We start from the raw sequence: 16945 nt of genomic DNA, 5'->3' as shown, positions 1-16945 counted from the left end.
TTTTCTTAGGTAAATCTATTTGAGGAGACAAACGAAAAGCAAAGCACACTTTATGACAAGCAGTGTTCAGTGAATGAAGTGTAATACCAGTGAAGTTAACTGTGATGTTTATGTGCATGAGACAATTTATTAACAGGGATATGGGAGGATTGCATTTTGCCTTTAAAAAAAATCATTTGCTGCTAAAAAATAATCTTTGACCGTATTGGCAAAAACTTTCCTGAGGTAGAAGGAATTCCCAAATTTTGTAACCAAAATTTCTTTTTCTTAAGTGAACAATGTATTTTCCTTTATTTCTTGTATGTTGTACAGTCTTTACTTTTGATTATCTCACTATTCGAAATAGGGGGGTTTATCCCCACTGAGTTTCATGTGTCCTTTTTGTTCATGTTACCCTTGTTTATTGATTTTCATAGATGAACAATATACTGCCTGTTTCCAAGATCATAGCTACCCCCCCACCCCCTTCACCAGTGTTCACTAGAAATGTGAAAAAAGCCGTCATAATAAGAATGACCCCTGTGGTAATCAGGGAGACAGCTTTGATTAAGAACATCTGTTAGCAGATTCCCAGTTCTAAAGTCAAGCAGAACATAAGACAAGAAGATATAGAAAGTGGCATTTCTCAAACTGTGAGGCTGGCCTCCCTGGGGAGACTCTGACCTCTTCCAGATATACAAGCCAAGATCATAAAAAAAAAAACCAGAACAGACATCAAAATGTGTGGGGTGTGTGTAGTTTGAAAAACATGACACCTTTGTTTCTGAGGTGCGGCATCTTTAAATTTCTAAGCTCTACACTTCTGAAGAGTGCAGAGAAGGACTGCACATCTAACCATTGTGCTGTATTTACTCCTCAAACACATCACAAGGCAATGAAAAAGAAGGGACAGATATGATGCTCCCCTGTTCATTGCCTGTGTCCTTTTATTTTATTAGTTCTTCTCTTCCCCCCCTGCCGCTTTCTCTTCTCCTTTTAGAAAGGCTGTCTATTAGCAATGCGTAATGTGGGCATCCCTGAGAACTGGCTTCAGTTTTGAGTTCTGCTGATGTAAAATGGTGATGTGGAAGTGATTGTTTTTTAACAATTTCTGTTCTAGGTTGGAAAAAAACCCCACCTTTTCTAGCCCAGAGGTTTTTCTCTGGCATTGTTCAGCAGGAAATACTTAGGAAACCATATATTAGGCTTGGTTTCAGTGAACTCTGTGATAGACCTTCCTAGATTCCTTCAGTCAGCAAGGTAGGGTTGTCCTGAGCTAAACATTAGATCCAAACCCCTCTGTTAGATAGCAACCCATAAATTAATCCTCATGAGGATCTAGGTATCTAAGTGTAGGCTATCTGACTTTGCTGCTCAATGCCTACACTTCGTCTTCTGGAGACATTAAGGTACTGATCTTATTTGGAAAGAATTCTAAACTCTAATGAAAAAAAAAAAAAAAGAAAGCATACAAGTTCCATTTATATTTCTATGAAAACAATATTAATTTTAATAATAATTTTAAAATTGCTTTTTATGAAAAGTGGGATAAAAAAGGATAAAGCAAGGTGACAGGGAGAAAACAAAGGACAAGCATTTTCTTCTTTGCCAAGTTGTTCTCCTAAAAGCTAATAGAAAAAGCAAGCGTATCCAGGAGGAAGAAATGTGGAAACAGGTAAAGCCTCTCAAGTATGAGTATGGAAGTTATTTGTTGCTAGAGTTGAAACTTTTGATATAGGTAAAAGGCAATGAGATGGGTTTATTACAGGTACACTGGCAACGAAATGAACACCAGAAAAAACAGGTCTGCTGCTGGAATGAGTGAGTGGACTAACAATGAGGAACACGGAAAAGACTGACATACTTAAGGCTTTCCCAGCCTTTACAGGCAATCCGGGCTCTTACACCTTCCAGGTCTTCATGCCTCGCAGGAGAGTTTGAGGAAGAGATATGCTACCTTTAGTAGAGGGCATCAACAAAGGACAAGTTAATTAAGCTGGGTGTGTGCAATTTGATACAAGATGGGATGCATCTGAGTGTGTTGAGAGAGCTGCTCTGTGTCACTGTGAGGCTATTCTGTCCTCTGAAAAATCATGTGAGATGCCTCATAACTGATGAAAGGCAAATGTGACATCTATTTAGGAGTAAAATAATTATTCAGACATTTTCTTGCTAACTTTCAACAAGTAGACATATATAATCATATAAGGACTAGTATCAGGGGGTTTTTGCGTGCAATTATAATGGAAAAAGGAAAAGGTTATGCTGCCTTCTTTCAACTTTTAGAAAAGTTTTATTTTGTTTCTATCCGGACTTGATGCTTGTTCTCAAGTATAACATCTCTCTCAAGAAGAATGGTGATTCTGTTTCACAAGATTTCTTACCACACTTTTCAGTTACGTCTTACTCATAATACACAAGAGAGTATTAGAGCCTGATGTCAAGCTGCGAAGTGCTATAAGCATGACAAATCTTCACTTTAATTCTTGGAATTGATTTCCCTTTGAGGAGGTGTGATTTCCTTCTGTCTCTTCCCTTTAGCAGTTACCGACTTGGGAATGTTTCATATTTTCCCCTTATTAAGTAGCAAATGGCATCTAGTACTATTCCTGAATATTTTTTTTTTAAAGCCATTTTTACATCAGGAAACAATTAAGGAAGATATTAGTGTGCCAGCTGCACAGATAAAGTGTTGCTTATTTTATAAGAGAATGAGGCAAAATATAAAAATGAAACCACTGAAATATCTGTAAAACCTTTGGGTTCATGTCCATTTGCCTCTGAACATTCACAAAACTCAGGTGAACTTGGATTTTGGTTCTGCTTACTGTAGATACACAAGTCAACTCTGAAATCAAGTCGGACTTGAACTAAGAAATGAAAAAAGAGATTTATTTCCATCTTAGTCCTTTGTCTTGTATATATATTATGCATACATGATTACAAACATTATAGTATGTTTATTGGAAATTGTATTTTTTATATTTTTTCTTAGTATGTATTATGTTGAGGTTCTTGGTGAACAGAGAAAAAAACAATCCACTTTTTATTGAAATCCAAGAAAAGGGTTATCTATGTTTGACCTTGCAGACCTTGACTCTGTACTGAGCAATCATGCCAAGAGGAAAAAGCTGAGAAGTGAAACTCAACATCAAAAAGTAAGAACAGCAATGACTAACTGAGTTAACAACAGAAAACCAAGAAAACCCAATTCCGTTTCTATAGAGTAATTAATGCCTCTGAAAATGGATCACTGCAAACATGACACAAAAATATTTTGGCTGCTTAGTTTAATACATCAGCAGCAATAACATGTCATAATAAAAAATTGCAGAAGTAGATTAATTTCATATCCTTAAAGTCATAACTATGCCCAGGCATGAACCAGAAAGCGTAGGTAAATGACTGACGCAGGAATGGCAGTGCCTAAAAGCTGAACACTTTGTCCCTTTGGACTGATTCCGTGTGTAAAATTAGGAACCCAGAGTCTCCTGGCAGTCAAGGAAAGCCATTAAGCGTTCCTGTGAAGTGATCTGGGGAGTCCTTCTGCTGCAGAAAGTCACTTACTGTGACTTAAACAGGGATATGTGACCCAATTCCTTCTTAGTTTGCCATCTATAAAGGAGTGTGCAAAGCTCTGAGCACTTCCTAGAAGTGGATCATCTCGCTTAAGAACTCTTTCTTGTAAAAGGCTGTGCAGAATTATTGTACAGTGTTACAGCAGCTGACTCATGAAATCCCTAACCCAGGAAGACAGGTCATCTGGGCTGGAATTTAGGTTCCATACTCAAACATGTCTAAACAGGAGGTAATCGCTCCATTCAGCTGTATAAATAGTCAGCATACTTTAAAACAGATAAAGGAATAGATACTAGATAACTAAAGTGATAACTACTTCTCATCAGCAGAAGCCATCTGCAGTCCATTAATTGCATTGACTAGCTTACCATTATCTATAAGGGAGTCTGAGATAGTGGCCTGCAGCTACAGGCAGCTAAATTCAGGACCCTTAACCCACAAGTGTATCTCCACATAAGGTTTTCATTGCCTGTCCAGCCTGAAGGGATCCTGGCCTTTTTCAGCTCCTCCTGTGAAGGAGAGTACCCTACTTATTGTGTCGCAGAACAGTTCTAGGTGACTGATGCAAAGAGAAGAACATCAGGGGGGTGGAGGTTGGTGGACTTCGGAGAGACCCTTGTTCTGGCACGAACGCCTGAGATCTAAGGGTGAGTAAGAGAGAGGTAGTATGTCTCTGTATTTAATAAGTAACACCCCCTGCCCATAGCTTGGAGACCTTGGGTATGGTCTCCAGTCTGGTATTGCACAGTTTATAAACCCAGTGGCTCTCTAATGTAGGTGGCAGCTGAGGACCTGGGAACAGAGACAGAGTTCCATTTTTTGTTTCACCCAAACCAGCAGAGTGGAGAACCCTTTTTGTTTGATATTTTCTGCGTTTCTCCCCACCATTGCCTTACTCTTTACACATCCAGTTTCAAGAGGATGGGATAGAATGTGGCTTGATCCATTCTGTGCTATAGCTTGGTAGTTAATAAACTCTCTGGGAGGCCAGTGGTGATAGTTTTGAGATTTTGAAATTCTGAGTAAATACCAAAGAAAAATCCTACCCTTAAATTGCCTATTAGTCTGCTATTTTGGAGCTTAGTCTATGAACTTTTTCCTGTAGCAGGTGAAATATTTTGAATGATATATAAGAAAGCCCTTGGGTAAAGATACATCATGAATAAATGATAATGGTCAACATGGAAGTCTATTCACAGGAAGTATTATCAATCAACATGAGTGATGATTGAGAGTGATTTAAGGCTGAGACTTTTAAAAGAGCATAAGCAATCTAATTTCCCTTCAATTTTCAGCAAGAACTGAGGAGATATATGTATATATACATATAAAACATAAACTGTTTAAAAAATCCTAGCCTAAAGTCTCAACTGAGTAAAAAATACAGGACTTGATATTGCATCCTGCTGCTCATAGAAAAGGTCCAATGTTGATATGTGTATTCCTTGCTTTATCAGACCTTCCTGCATCTTAATATCTCTGGAGAACTGATTCTGTCAGGAGGATTCTGATCCTGACCGACTGTTGCCATGGTATTGGGTTATTCTGGGCTGGGATCAAGAAGAGCAAACAAACCTTAAGAAGAAAATGGCTTTAAAACATATTCTCCAGCCACAGTGCCTGAGACTAGTTTTTGAAAACTATATCTTGATTTTTTTTATAACGTGGCAGTTGTTAAATACTTCTGAAAAACAATACTGGTCACCAGAAGTGTTGCTGTGACATAAATACATACATAAATAGAGAAAATGCAGAAGAAGAAAATTGGGCCAGTTCTCACAGTATTTAAAATTGTTTGTTTTCATTTAGTGGTATAATCCCACACTGAACTGAAACCCCTCACTTCTCTGAGAGCATTGGAAAGAGCAGGACTTTTTGCAGATTATATTCCTGTTTTGCTAGGCACTATTCCAAAGCTGATGGGATTCAATAAACATCTTTTTGATATTCCTGTGCTTTTGAATTGAGTGTGTAATAAGGAATTTCTACCTATCTCTGATCCACAGACAATAATATATCTCTTCTTTTATGCCTGTTAGTATTAATTTAGCTGCAATTCATCTTTGTGTACCAAAAGTGCTGCAGATGGTTCTAGAACTACTTAAGACAGTATTTTCAGTATGCAGGCACTGGCGTAATAAGTTCGTATTCTTAGAGTTCCCTTGATGGGAAAAGGAAAAAGAAGATCCTAAGAGAAATCCTAGTGATGTATTATCCAGGATGATGACCCCAGAAGGATGCACAAGTTTCAGCAAGCAGTATTTAAGACAATAAAACAAGCAATGTGAAATTATGCAGGGAATGGGAGACGTTTTCAGCAACTTCTTTATTTACAGATGGATAATTTTGTTTGCGAAATTACTGAGCATGCTTACCCTATTCCACAGGCAGAATTCACAGCCATGAGGGACCAATACATGCGAGGCGGAGAAGGCTTCATTATCTGCTATTCCATCACGGACCGCCAATCCTTTCAAGAAGCTGCTGAGTTTAAGGAACTGATTTATCGTGTCCGGCACACCTACGACATCCCCTTGGTGCTGGTGGGAAACAAAATAGATCTGGAAGAGTTCAGACAGGTAAGCAACTTCTCTGCTGGTTTTGGCTGGATTTTCCTTAGCTACCTCAGAGGTTTCTGTAGCATATGTTGTGGAGTACTACAGAGAATTAAAGCACAAGATGTGGTTTAATCAAAGAGCAACATGCTAGGATTGGTAATAAATTAAGGACTTAGCAGTACTTTTCATTCATATCTTATGGATCTTAAAGTAGGCTTGGCTGATCACATCCAAATGTTCTTTGTTTTCACTTGAAAAGGGATTCCACTTTTTTTTTTTTTTTTTTTTTTTTTTTTTTTTTTTGAAGGTTATCTTTACGGTCAACATGGGAAAAGATGCAGTTAGGATCTTTGTGGCAAAAAAACCCCTGTTTTCTTTGGAAGTTACCAGCCATTAAATACTGATTTTTTTAAATTATTTTTCTTTTTTATAAATGTACTAGATTTAATTAAACATTTCTCTAACTCATAGTGAAAAAAAATCTAGTTAAAATAAAGAAATACATATGGCATTATCTTTGCCTGAAAAACCAGTGGCTGTGTTATTAGTGTTCAGGTAAGATGGGAACATGCAAGACTTGAGTTCACTTTGATTGATATAGAAGCTTTTAGCCACCACCACCCATAAAGCAGTAGATTTCATTGACTGTAGGGGCACTGACTGTGGTGTTCCCAAAGTCTGTAGCAATCTTTGCTCCCTTTTCCTTTCGCTTCCTCTCCACTTCCCCATGGCTGTTTCTGTTGATGTGTGTGTTTGTGCAAGGGAGTGAGTTACAGACAGACCATCTTAGAAATGGCTTGGCTGTGACACAGTACTGAACAGAAAATATCTTAATATCTTTATTCTTAAGCAGAAACTTTGAAAAAGGCGGGGGGGTGGGGGGGTGGGGGGGGCGTGAGGCTGGGAAGGTTTTCCTATATGGAAGTCTTAAAAGGCTCTTTATACACACTACGATTGCTTTCAAATGACTGGCTTCTGTGCAGACATATGTAATGGTTAAATAAAATGGTGTTTTTCAGTTCATTAGCATCTGTGCTCACATGATCCTGTCTACTCTTTTCCACTTATCCTGTCACTCTTCTCCCCATTTCTTTGTCTTCTTTCATCTACCTAAAGAAAATCCCAGGCACTGTTAAGCCTGAATTAGTCCTGAAGATCTGATGATGTACATTTAAAACTTCATGTCTGTTTCCAGATCATCGATTTTCTCCCTAAATCAGACTGTGACAGAGCCTTAATGGTGACAATCCAGCTGCAGTTTAATACGCAGCTTGAGGCTTCAAACAACAGTGCCATATGCAAAGTGCAATGCAATCTGTGCAGCTTCTGGGCTACTTATATACAGATGGGGAGGGAGGTGGATTCAGTTGTTGTGCTGAGAAAACAGGACATTACACCTGAACCCATCAGAAATGGGATATGATAGATTACCTAGAGTTACCTATAGATGAGATTTCAGGAATACTCTGTTGACTAAGGGATATGAAGACGCTCTTCCAGTGATATTTGGTGCTGTTGGGCTTTTACATTTTAATCATCGTCAATGCATATAATAATTTATGCTTGATTAAAATGTTTTACATGGTCCTTGATGGTATTGTCAGTTCTCCCAAACAGGAAAACTAGTGTGAGTGAATGCTCAAATTGGATATCACAAACAGCACTCAAGATTAAGGGACATGGGGAGGCTCTTGGGTATGATATTAGAAATTGTGTCTTTGAGATGTGACAGACACACAAAAAGCTACTGTTCAGGGTTGTCACTGAAGACCCTGCCTGAACGTGTCTCAAGGCAATTCCAAATCATGGTCCTATATTTTTTTAAAAGCTTTCAATGAGCCAGGATTTTGGTCTTCAGAATCTTTTCCTCCATAAGCCCTTTACAACTGTAAAGTACAGCAATGTCAGAATAGTTTTCTCAAATATTCTGCAATCCATACACTGGGCCATGGGGCACCCTTACATCAGACTAATAAGATGACACAGTGCAGATCTGCTGCTTTGAATGAAGCACTTGAATATGACTATGTCTACAGAAGCACGTAGTGTGGATCAACAGGAGCAGAGCTGTAGAACAAAAGTTTATTCTGAAGTCCCAATTCAGGAATTGATTTTTAACTTTGGGCTAGCTCTACTCCAGGCCCCTTGTCTCCATGATAATTTGGTGCTGAGATGGATTAGTTGTGCTCCTGGGGCATATCTTCACTTAAATACCATCCGTAGTTCGGGTCACGTTCTCAGCTATGGCTCCTCTATTCAAAGCAATGCACGGTTAAATGGAGGTGATTATAAGATATTGCTCAGAGTGCCTCTGACCTAAATGAAAATACTAGGGTGGGGGAGGTCATCTCCATGGCCAGCTTTAAGCAAATGTTTAATGCATTTCAGCAGCTAATTGTTTCAGAACTGGGACGTGAGGTTGTGCTATATGTTTAACAAACACTGAAACAAGTTATATCTATGCTTACATGTTAGCTTAAGCAACATCTAAGTAACCTGATGAACTGTGGGAAGGTAGATTGAAAGGAAGCTTTTCAAGGTCATGTATGTAGTTATGGCTTGGATGGTCAAGAGCGGTAACCAGCTAACTCTGGGGTGACAGCCAGCCGTGAGCTGACCCTGTACAGCACTAACATATCCATGGACAATATACTTTGTCACATATCAAATTCAAACAGCTGAGAAATAGTAAGTGTCAGTATGCAATTAGCCAGACTGTAATTTAACCAGGGCACCAAGGGCTAATACTGTTGCTTTTTTTCAATGACATTTTTCTCCTATGAAATTCATTAAAGCTACTGTAATGTTATTCATGATATTTGGAAACATAACATTAAGTTCAGCATTCCTAGGCATCATTTCCATTTAATGACAATTCTGCAACAATCAGACAGGCTGTAGTAGCTCGGTCAGATAAAGCTCTTGTTTGAAATGTGATCCCCTACACAATACATTTAATGATGTGTGTCACTTGCCTCAAATCCATCAACAGCATGACAAGAATGAAACTAATCTGCAATTAATTTTTTCTGTTAGGAGAAACACTACTGAAAAACAAAACCAACACATTTATTATTTTAAAATAATGTTTTTATTTTCTGATAGCTTCAGGGAAATTATAGTTGTCTTTAAAGTATGCCTGTAATTTTTAACCTCTTAAGAAATGTGATTGTCTGTATTTTTTCTTAAAACAGGTTTTAATTACATTCATCAACATAAAGAATAAACATTTCCCATTTTCTCTGAAACAATGTAGGGGAACAAGTGTGTAAAAACTGTAGGAAAAAAAAAAAATAACTCCTTATCTTGGTGTTCATATCCAATCTGGTGGCAAGGCTCCCTCCATCCTCCATTCCTTTCCACCCATTTGTACTGCAGCTGTGTCCAGTCCTTTCTGAACTTGTCCTGTTTTGTGTTTAGAGATTCACTGGGAGAGCAAATGGGCATGAATGGTTAAGTCATTCTGCCTCCATTCTTTGTATTCAGCCATTGCTTTAAGCAGTATTTAAGTATTAGAAGTAACTTATCCCATAGCTATTTGATGTAAAAAATAGAACACTAACTGCTTGATTAGATACCATTTTAATTTCAGTGTTTTCTAGCATTAAAGTCATTAGATTAATAAAGATAGGCTGTATGTCTTTTAATGTCACTAGAGTTTCGGAAACACTTAGAATCACCCGATATGAAGTACCATAGATCCTTTTACTTCAGGTAAGCTTTATCACTTTAGGGCAGACGAACATCGGGTTCTTACTGAAATTTTAAATCTGTATAATAGATAAATATCTAATTAAAATGTATTCATCTTTTAAAAATACAATAAACAACTGATCCTATTTGAGCTCATGCCATGCTAATGTTAAATTGCAGCTTTTAATTAAAATATTTTATAATAAAGACACATGGCACTGCTGAAAGGTTGTTTGAAAGAAAGAAATATCCAGAAGACTTTTCCTACTGATCATTGCAATATATTACATTCAGCAGCTCAGAGGGGAACTAACTAAATAAGCTCCTTTGCAGAATGTGTTGTAGTTCTGAGCTGGAAAGAATAGACACTTGCTAGTATCTTTTTCAAACTTTTAATGTGGATGTGAGAACCCTTCTGGAAATTCTACCTATGTAGAAATTGCAGAACCTTCATGGAGCAGCTTTTTCTGTACATTTGTGTTTGACCCCAGAGGAATAAGTTGTGGGCACAGTCGAGTCCATGGATAACACGTTGATGCCCATTGAGTCCGAGGTTAAGAAGGCAGCTCACGCTTGGTTCAGCTCTTGGCCTCTCTGGGAAGCCTGTCATCAAAGCTGTTAGCTTTGCCAGAACTGTCTTCATCCTGAAAAGACTTATGCAATTGTTTACCCTTCCACCCGTGAGCTGTCTTGGCTTCAAGCACAAACCTGAGCAGCAGCAGTGCTTTTGAAAGCATTGCCTTCCTTCTCTTTGCTAGCCTTTCTCCTTCAGCAGGAAATATGAAATCAATATGAAATCTGTCTTTAACATGGAACAGTGTCTTATTTGCAGCACAAACTAATTACAGGGGCTTCTTTATATTTCCTTTCTAAGGTTTTATTATACCACCAGATAATTCTCAAGCAGGATTACAGCAGCTCAATATATTCTCGTCATCTGAACCAGCTGCCCCCAGAACATATTCACTTTGGTGTGGCTTTGCTCCGGAATTTGTTCAAGATGAGCTGACTGGTTATCAGATATTGGGAGCATCAACTTTTAGATTTCTCATTTTGGCAGTTGCTCTATTTCATGCTGGCTAAAAATCTTGAAATATCTATTGAGTCTGAGACAGCTAATGTGGTGTTGGGGTTTTTTTTGTTGTTGTTTGGGGGTTTTGTTTGTTTGCTTCTTTTGTTGTTGGTTTTGTTGTTGTTATTGTTGTTTGTTTGTTTAAAATTTGGTTTGGTTTGGTTTCTGTTGTATGAATAACTGTTCAGTATATTTCAAACATTGCCAGTCTATACCTTCTGGTGCCTGGCTGAGACACTGAAAATACTTAAAGAATATGACATTATATTTTATTTCATTTTGCCAGTGCATGACTATGAAGTATTAATTGCTAGATGCTCTTCTACTCGTCTGATTCATGAAACTGCAGTATTCTGAACTTCTTACCTTAGCTACAGGCTGAATTCCTTTGCTTTTGTGATTAAAACTGCTCTCACATTTGGAAATATCCTTTATTACTAGCAGTTTCATTTTCGCTTAAAGACATTTGGGTGGAAGCATGTGTCTGCTGAAGCCTCTGGTTTCCCATTCCCCAGGCTGTTGCCCTGCACAAACAAGGAAAGGTTTTGTTGTTTCTCCTGAACTTTGTAACTGCAAGTCAAGGGAAATGCATCTTCTGCCATTTACTGCCAAAGAATAGTACATATTTGACTGAACTATAGACATGGTAATTAGGCTAAATGAGTTGGTCAGATTCTCTGTAAAATCTATACAGAAAAACAGGATTTATCACATATCACAAAAGTGTATCATCAAGTGAGATGTATCTGCCCATGAAGACATCTGCCCGTCTGTTGACCGCAGAGGGCAGCATGGGCAGCTAACTTTATATATAGAGAGATATCTGCTAGCCTTTATACAGCAATACATGGGGGAGGCAAAGAGTAACAGAGTTGTTTACGATATCTTTTCAGTTGAGAATCTAAACTTACTGATTCATTCTGTTATAACTATTCCTGCTAACTGCAGGCCAGACATTTGAAGCATGCCTAGCTTACCTTTGGCTTTGAATGAATAAAATCTATTAAATAGTCATTCTGAAGTGGTGCTTTCCTCTAAAGATCAGTGTGGGCTGTGATCTTAAAATATCTCAGATTTATTCAAGCAAGCGTACCCTAAATAATGGCTACAAAAAATGTAGTGGTATCCTTAATGGAAAAAGCCCCAGAGGAGAATGTGGCACAGAAAAGCAAATTCTTCAATACTATTTTTTTGAATGTTGCAATGAATTTTTAGATTAAGCCATTCATCCATCTTATGTCATCTTGGCTGTTCATTTTCCATGGACATCCATGCAGTTCCATTTTGTTAGCATGAATGCCTGCTGAAAATGAGTTACATTGGTAAAGAGTTGCCACCATCTCTTCCATTTGCTCGCCTACATATTGCCTTTCCCTCATGACATCACATATTCATTGTTTGCTCCTCAAATTCTGAATAATATAAGCCATTTTTGATGTTTTGATGGAATGATGACAGTTGTCTGAATATTTGGAATTGAAACCACTGAAGTTGTCATGATGTTTTATTATCTTAGAAAACTGTCAGACCCTTTATAATGACTTTATTACATTACCAAAATATGTATCTGGATGCTGTCATGTTCCTCTATGCTTCTCATTTCCCTTTGTTTTTAATTTAGTTTGATTTTTCAACATTTTTTCTCATTGTTCACTGTCTTAAGTAGTCCTTCTTATACCGTTTAAATAAAATCTATTCAATGTTTGATCCCCGCTCCCCCCCCCAAAAAAAAAAACCAAAAAAAAAACCAAAACCAAAAACAAAAAGGTGTGCTTTTCCATGCCAATGTGATTGTAGAAATCAATTTGGCAGTTGTAGTCTCTTGGAAGGAAATTCTATTATTATCAACTTAACTGTCGCTATAGATTTATGGATAGGTTACCTCCTTGTCATGACAATACTTTTATATCTCCACAACCTCCCCAAACCACACCTTCATGTTACCCAGGCTGCAAAAAATGCAATCAGACACACAGACAATTGTAATGAAACTCTTGGCTCATTTATTGATTTATAATTGTGTTAACCTGTGGTGAAACATCCAGTAAGCCCTGTAATCCCTTCAACACAGAGCAGGAGACATTTGAATGGGACTAAGATGCAGATAACAACCTGCTCTAGAAGAGAAGAAACAACTGAGAAAGAATAGCCGAAATGCGGATAAAAAATGTTTGTAACAGAAAACCTGGATATTCAGAGATAAAAACAGAAGTAACTAATTGCTTGTAGCCAATTGGGATGTACACCAATGGGAGAGTGCTGCAAGGTGACTTCGCAGCCAGGCATATTAAACAGCGACACACTTTATATTGTTTTAAAAGGGTCCCAGTACTTTCTTCCTGGTTTCAGCTAGGATAGAGTTAATTTTCTTCCCAGTAGCTGGTAGAGTGCTTGTTACCTCCACCTGCTTTACCTTCACCCTTTACCTCGGAGATCGTTTCCTCCCCACGTGGCAAATCTTGACTTGGTGTGTCCATGTTTGGCTTCCATGGGAGAATGCCTTGGAGGAGAGGTGTGAAGCTACAGAGATACTCCACCTCGTCTTCTTGATCTAGATTGCTCCTCAAGGTCAGCTTGGACTATGATATTTCTCTGTTTGATCTGTATACTGGGAGATGAGCTGTTGTGAAGACTTTAAATGCACTTTTCATTTGGCAGCCATGCCAGCAGAATCTTTCTTCTTAGATAAAGCAAGAAACTGCTGTTGGAAAAGTACCTGCACGGGTCTTCTGCAAAACAGCCTTTTGTAGGGCTTGTTTGTACATTCAGGATGCCAGTGATTTTCTCAGAGCCTCTCAGAAGGAACTGCTGGTGACAAAAAGATGACACAAAGAAGTACAGCTTACAAGGAAAATGACAGTCGTGTCATCTGTTGGTGGTTAGCTTTTAGTTAGCAGTCTGTACAGATTTGCACGAAAGAAAAATTTGTGAGAAAGCTAATTATGGCTGAAGGAATTCCATCATTCAGTTTTTACCGGCAGAGAAAGGTATAAGGAAGAATAAAGTCTCATTCTGGCTCCTGCCCTTCTCCAGGGACTGTGCTCTACAAGTCTAGTTGCAAAATTCCATTTTATTAATTTTCAGGTTTTTTGCTGAAACCTTCATTTTCCTATCTGTGAATCTTCTTCTTGCACACTGTGCACAAGCCAGATATCACCCTATTCTTAATGCGGAAAGAGGAGAGGCATGAACATACCTCATCAGGCAGTACTAATTGGGGCACAGTCTTGCCTCTCCACCATCTATGCCTGAAGCAATATGACCTCCCATCTCTCAAGATTTATCCTCTCATTTTCTCCACTGGGGCACATATAGGTGAAAGAGAATGGTGTGCAATGTGAAGGCATTATTTTATATACATGTTGCTATTTTTACATCAGCAAAATCAAGGTTTTAGCCTAACATATATTATTTACTACAACTCCAGTTCAGGAAACTGTTTAAGCTTATGCCTAATTAGAGTGGAACTAATGTATGTTCTTCATGTTAATCTGCACTTGAGCAAAGATGCTGTCCTGAAACTGAGACAGTAATGAGCAACTTTGTAAAAATGAAAGTACTTTGGAAAAGTAGCAGATTAATATAGGAGGCAACATTTACTGAGTGCATTGTCTGTATAAAAACATGAATTCCTGGAAGCAAGGATAGTTTCCTTTGTGTTTTTGCAGTAGTAGCTCAAATTACTTGAAAGAAATTTTGCCAGAATTTAATTACAGCTCATCACGGTGTCACAAATAATAAGAGCATGACCTAGCATTTAAAGAAGATTAATCACTTTAATCATCTTTGTTTTTGAAGATTTCCTTGTGTTTTTGTCTTAATCACTCACTTCCCCCCCCCCAGCACCCCCCCCCAGATGAATTAGGAAGTTAGAGAGGTTTGTTTTTATCCAGATCTAACAACTTGGCTAAGAATAGCAGCATGTTAGCTTCACTCAGTGCGATGTTTAAGCTGTGCAGTCATGACAATCAGGAAAAAAAAAAAAAAAAAGGGGAAAAAAAGCCCCAAAAATTCTTACCCAAACAAACCAATCTGAAAAAGAAAACGAAAGAAGTGTCTCTGTGTTAAACTTTCAATCTCTTATCCATAGTCTCCAAATTTTACAGTATAAGATCTATGTATAACGTCTGCTCCTAAATCTCTGAATAAATTGTTTGATATAGCACAGTTAATTTAAGAAGGTCCAGGAAATTACTTATGATAAAATTACATTAAAGCACATTACTACAGTTGAAACTGAAGATCTTAAATATCTATAAAATGTCACAATTCAGGTTTCAATGTTAGTCCTTTATGGTATTAATCTCAGTTTTAGTGATCAGAACTCCAGACCCAGTATGGGAGTCAAGGTATGGTGTGTTGTTTATTTGAAATCAATCAGTATTTGAGTTGATACAGTGTAATATCTTAATCCACCTTGTACTAATGGGTGTTATTTCAAGAAGAAAAAAGGATGGGCTTCACTTCTGACATTGTTGCATTTATTTCTTCTGTGTCTCAGGGAATGCTCTTTTCCTTTGTTCCCATCTATGTCATTTTTACCACCTACTACAATCCAAAAAAGTTAATAAGGAGAGAAATAATATGTCTTGCAAATTTTTTAAATTGTCTGGTACAAAAACTGACACAAATGCAGAGGATTTTGTGTGTGCCTGTTGTGTGTGTCTGCACGTTTTAACATTGTGATCTAACACCAACAATGTGCTTATTATAGGATATTCATCAGCACTACAGGCCATCCTTTGGTATTGCTGTTTTATATAGTCAGTCATTGACATTTTGAATTTGCTTTACACCTCCTCTGAGGTGGTGGGGAGGACAGTGTCTTTACATTTAAGGATCTTTGTCATTACCACAACCATGGGATAATTCTTCCATTCTTTTCCTAGCTGTGAATCAATATAATATCTTCTTTCATTATTATTAAAAAAAATAAAGCTTGCCTTTGCTTCTGAGACTCCTTTCATTCCTACAGCTCATGGGTTCTTGGATTTTTAAACCTGAGGAATGCATAAGAAAAATAAGTTGTCGATTTTTCTCCCCCTCTGAAATCTGAGTGGTATTACTCCAGACATGCTTAGTCCTAGCTCACTGAAAGTACAGACTAAACCTAGTCACCTTCCTATCGTTGTGTCAAACCTTCCTAACAATTGCTTCGATCCACACATGAGATATTGTTGCCAAGTCCTTGTAGATTTTCCACTGAAGTCAAACACAAGTTTATACCGGTTGCAGGTGACCAGGCTGGGAGGCATGGCCACATTCTCAGAATTATCTGGGCATTTTCACTTAATGAGTTCTCAACAGATGCAGGAATGTGGGCTTCAGGTGTGATTCCTGATCTCTTTTGCTCTATTCTTAACATATCATGTAAAGAAAATCATGTGGATTTTCTATATTTAATTAAAAATGGAGGTTATTTTTTTTTAATAATTCTGTAAATAGGTTCTTTGTTACTGGTTGAGAATGGGTTGCAGGTGATTGTGTGTTTGGTGGAGTCAGAAGAGAAGGTGGAGGAGCAGGAGGTTGGAAGAGAGAGTCAAAATGTTGATCTATGCATTCCTTGGAGTGAAATTTACATTGAGCAGTCATCAGACCTAGTGGCATCTGACTGGATTTGGGCTACAGATCTGCATAGCTAATTTCCCAGTGCACTCCACTGAAGAAATGTTGCTTATGGAGAAGTTGTATTCCCTTTTGATCCCATTTTCTTTCCCATCTGAAGTGATTGAAATTATTTCACTAGTGATTGCCTGTGACTACAAGGTGACTGGTGATGCCAGTTAACCTTTTCAGGATTATAAAGTTCGAAAAATCAGCAGTGAGTTAGAACTTGACACCAGTTTGACTTGATTGTGAGGAACTGCAACTGTGAGAATCCTTGAGATTTGTCAGAAAAGAAAAAACAAAACAAAACAAAACAAAAGAGGAATGGAAGAACTATAGGTATCATAGATGGGTCAGAAATGCTTTGTGATCGATGAGAATGAAGCCTGAAAGTCCTTTGGGAAACAACAGGCAGAAATTCAAAAATGGTGGCTGCAAAAAAATAATAATAATTCTT

At 37.9% G+C, this 16945-nt stretch overlaps 1 protein-coding gene across 1 annotated transcript in view; it reads left to right on the top strand.

Annotated features, from left to right (window-relative positions):
- Positions 1 to 16945, top strand: part of RIT2 (Ras like without CAAX 2) — a 178754-nt gene that overhangs the window by 85830 nt on the left and 75979 nt on the right. The window contains exon 4 of the mRNA XM_037373951.1: positions 5946 to 6137. Coding sequence (XP_037229848.1) covers positions 5946 to 6137 — 192 coding nt within the window. The remainder of the gene's footprint in view (positions 1 to 5945; positions 6138 to 16945) is intronic.

This window comes from Falco rusticolus, chromosome Z (assembly GCF_015220075.1).
Source record: "Falco rusticolus isolate bFalRus1 chromosome Z, bFalRus1.pri, whole genome shotgun sequence".
Classification (NCBI taxonomy): domain Eukaryota; kingdom Metazoa; phylum Chordata; class Aves; order Falconiformes; family Falconidae; genus Falco; species Falco rusticolus.
Note: the sequence above shows the minus strand (reverse complement) of the source record. Positions and strands in the feature narration are given on the sequence as shown.